We start from the raw sequence: 2,862 nt of genomic DNA, 5'->3' as shown, positions 1-2,862 counted from the left end.
TGGCGGAGTCGGTGAGCGTCCTTGGTGAGTCGGTGAGCGTCCTCGGTGAGGTCAGTGAGCGTCCTTGGTGAGCTGGTGAGCGTCCTTGGTGAGATCGGTGAGCATCCTTGGTGGAGTCGGTGAGCGTCCTTGGTGAGTCGGTGAGCGTCCTTGATGAGCTGTTGAGCGTCCCTAGTAAGCTGGTGAGCGTTCTGGTGAGTGTTATTGGTGAGCGTCTTAGTGAGCTGGTGAGCGTCTTAGTAAGTGTTGTTGGTGAATAGTGAGTGTCCTTGGTGAGCTGGTGACGTCCTTGGTGAACTGGTGAGGCTGGTAGGCGTCTTGGTAAGGTGTTGTTGGTAAATAGTGAGTGTCCTTGGTGAGCTGATGAGCGTCCTTGGTGAACTGGTGAGCTGGTGAGCGTCCTTGAAGTGGTGTTGGTGAATAGTAAGTGTCTTGGTGAGCTGGTGAGCGTCCTTGGTGAACTGGTGAGCTGGTGAGCGTCCTTTGTAAGGTGTTGTTGGGAAATAGTGGTGTCCTTGGTGAGCTGATGAGCGTCCTTGGTGAACTGGTGAGCTGGTGAGCGTCCTTGGTAAGTGTTGTTGGTAAATGGTAAGGTGTCCTTGGTGAGCTGATGAGCGTCATGGTGAACTGGTGAGCGTTCTGGTGAGTGTTATTAGGTGAGCGTCCTTCGCAGGCTGGTGAGCGTCCTTAGTAGTGTTGTTGGTAAATGGTAAGTGTCCTTGGTAAGCGTCCTTGGTGAGCCGGTGAGCTTTCGGTAAGTGTTATTGGTAGAGCGTCCTTTGTGAGCTGGTGACGTCCTTGGTAAGTGTTGTTGGTAAATGTGAGTGTCCTTGGTGAGCCGGTGAGCGTCCTTGTAAGTGTTGTTGGTAATAGTGAGTGTCCTTGGTGAGCGTCCTTGTGAGCCGGTGAGCTTTCCGGTGAAGTGTTACTGGTGAGCGTCCTTTGTGAGCTGGTGAGCGTCCTGTAAGTGTTGTTGGTAAATTGTGAGTGTCCTTGGTGAGCGTCCTTGGTGAGCCGGTGAGCGTTCTGGTGAGTGTTACAGAGCGTCCTTGTGAGCTGGTGAGTCCTGTAAGTGTTGTTGGTAAATTGTGAGTGTCCTTGTGAGCTGGTGAGCGTCCTGGTAAGTGTTGTTGGTAAATAGTGAGTGTCCTGTGAGCGTCCTGTGAGCCGGTGAAAGGCTCTGGTGAGTGTTATTGGTGAGCGTCCTTTGTGAGCTGGTGAGCGTCCTTAGTCAGTGTTGTTGGTAAATTGTGAGTGTCCTTGGTGAGCCGGTGAGCGTTCTGGTGAGTGTTATTGGTGAGCGTCCTTAGTCAGTGTTGTTGGTAAATTGTGAGTGTTCTGTGAGTGTCCTTGGTGAGCTGGTGAGCCGTCCTTGGTGAGCGTCTTGGGTGAGTGAGTGTTTCGATGACCGTCCTTGGTGAGGTTAGGCCAGGTTAGTTTAGGTTAGGTTAGGTTAGTTTAGGTTAGGTTACTTTAGGTTGGGTTAGGTTAGTTTAGGTTAGGGGATTAGATTAGGCTTGGTTTGGTTAGGTTAGATTAGGTTTGGTTAGGTGTTTGCATGAAAAGCAGAAAGGGGGGAGGGAGAGTTATGTGTTTGTATTGTGACTCTTGTTTTTCTTATTGTTGTTATTATTATTGTTGTTGTTGTTGTTGTGATAAGAAACGCAAGGAGGAGTGTGGAGGAAGGTAGAGAAAAGCAGGTAGGGGATGGATGAGGAGGAAAGGGGCTGATAGGTAAGGGATGGATGAGGAAGGACGAAAGAGGGAGGAAGTAGCGTGAGATGTTCCAGACTCCAGAAGGTAATGACTATTGCAGGACTGGAATTGTGAGGACATCCAGCACCTCTCCCACCTCCTCCTCTCTCATGTTATAATACACAGAAACATCTACATTAATAACAGAGTCATCCCTCATTATGGTGTACTAATTCCTCTCAATACAGCACATGGTTATGTAACTCAAGTGTTGCGTAATGAACGAGGGTGATCAGGGACTCGGCATCTGTTGTGTGGAGTTCCTTAGGTAACTTTTTGGTGCCGCAGCTCATTGAGTAGAAACATTGGACGTGGATATAAACACACGTCTGTAGGTGATGATGAAAACGACAACGACGATGACGAAGGCGACGACGATGACGAAGGCGACGACGATGACGAAGGCGACGACAGATGAGACGACGATGACGAAGGCGACGACGATGACGAAGGTGACGATGAATGAGACGACGATGACGAAGGCGACGACGATGACGAAGGCGACGACGAATGAGACGACGATGACGAAGGCGACGACGATGACGAAGGCGGCGACGAATGAAACGACGATACAACGACGACGATCGAAGGCGACGACGATGACGAAGCGACGATGAATGAGACGACAATGACGAAGGCGACGATGACGAAGGCAACGACGATGAAGACGACATCCACACCCACCATCCCACCTTCCTTCTCTCCCTTCTACAACCCTCACCTACAAACTCACCCTTTGGCCCCCTACACCCTTCCATCTTCCTCCTCCCTTCCCCTTTCCCACCCTCCCTTCCCTCCCAACCTCCTCCGTCCTTCCCCACCCCTCCATCCCTCCCATTACCATGATATATCCCGCCTTCCATCGTCTCCTTACTCATATATCACGCCTATAATGAAGCTGTAGTCAAATAGGCTCATCCCACAGGAATTATTATGACCAGATCACCCCAGGATGAGAGAGAGAGAGAGAGAGAGAGAGAGAGAGAGAGAGAGAGAGAGAGAGAGAGAGAGAGAGACCTCCACGAGTCATGTTTTGACCTCTGTCGTAAAGGAAATTAGTTTGTAGACTGTAATAGGTGCTCTGTAACGAGGGAAATTGTGTATGGG

The 2,862-nt window shown here is 50.2% G+C and overlaps 2 protein-coding genes across 2 annotated transcripts in view; both read right to left on the bottom strand.

The window, feature by feature from the left end:
* LOC121854040 (protein SON-like) overlaps positions 1–1,915 on the bottom strand; it is a 2,130-nt gene extending 215 nt beyond the window's left edge. Inside the window, exons 1-3 of the mRNA XM_042348424.1 lie at positions 1,878–1,915; positions 930–1,066; positions 1–639 (exon numbers count right to left, since the gene is read on the bottom strand). The exon at positions 1–639 is cut by the window's left edge and continues 215 nt beyond it. Coding sequence (XP_042204358.1) covers positions 1–639; positions 930–1,066; positions 1,878–1,915 — 814 coding nt within the window. The remainder of the gene's footprint in view (positions 640–929; positions 1,067–1,877) is intronic.
* A 104-nt stretch (positions 1,916–2,019) lies between these two features.
* Positions 2,020–2,442, bottom strand: LOC121854041 (putative protein TPRXL). Its single transcript, XM_042348425.1, has one exon. It carries the CDS (start codon positions 2,440–2,442, stop codon positions 2,020–2,022), a length of 423 nt encoding a protein of 140 aa, XP_042204359.1.
* Between the last annotated feature and the right edge of the window lie 420 nt (positions 2,443–2,862).

This window comes from Homarus americanus, unplaced genomic scaffold (genome assembly GCF_018991925.1).
Source record: "Homarus americanus isolate GMGI-L3 unplaced genomic scaffold, GMGI_Hamer_2.0 scaffold46064, whole genome shotgun sequence".
In the NCBI taxonomy this organism is placed as follows: domain Eukaryota; kingdom Metazoa; phylum Arthropoda; class Malacostraca; order Decapoda; family Nephropidae; genus Homarus; species Homarus americanus.
This window is presented reverse-complemented; position numbering and strand designations above follow the sequence as displayed.

Bases quoted from the DNA above. Each gene is read 5' to 3' on its own strand.
- LOC121854041 (XM_042348425.1), bottom strand. From the start codon at position 2,442: ATGGTGGGTGTGGATGTCGTCTTCATCGTCGTTGCCTTCGTCATCGTC.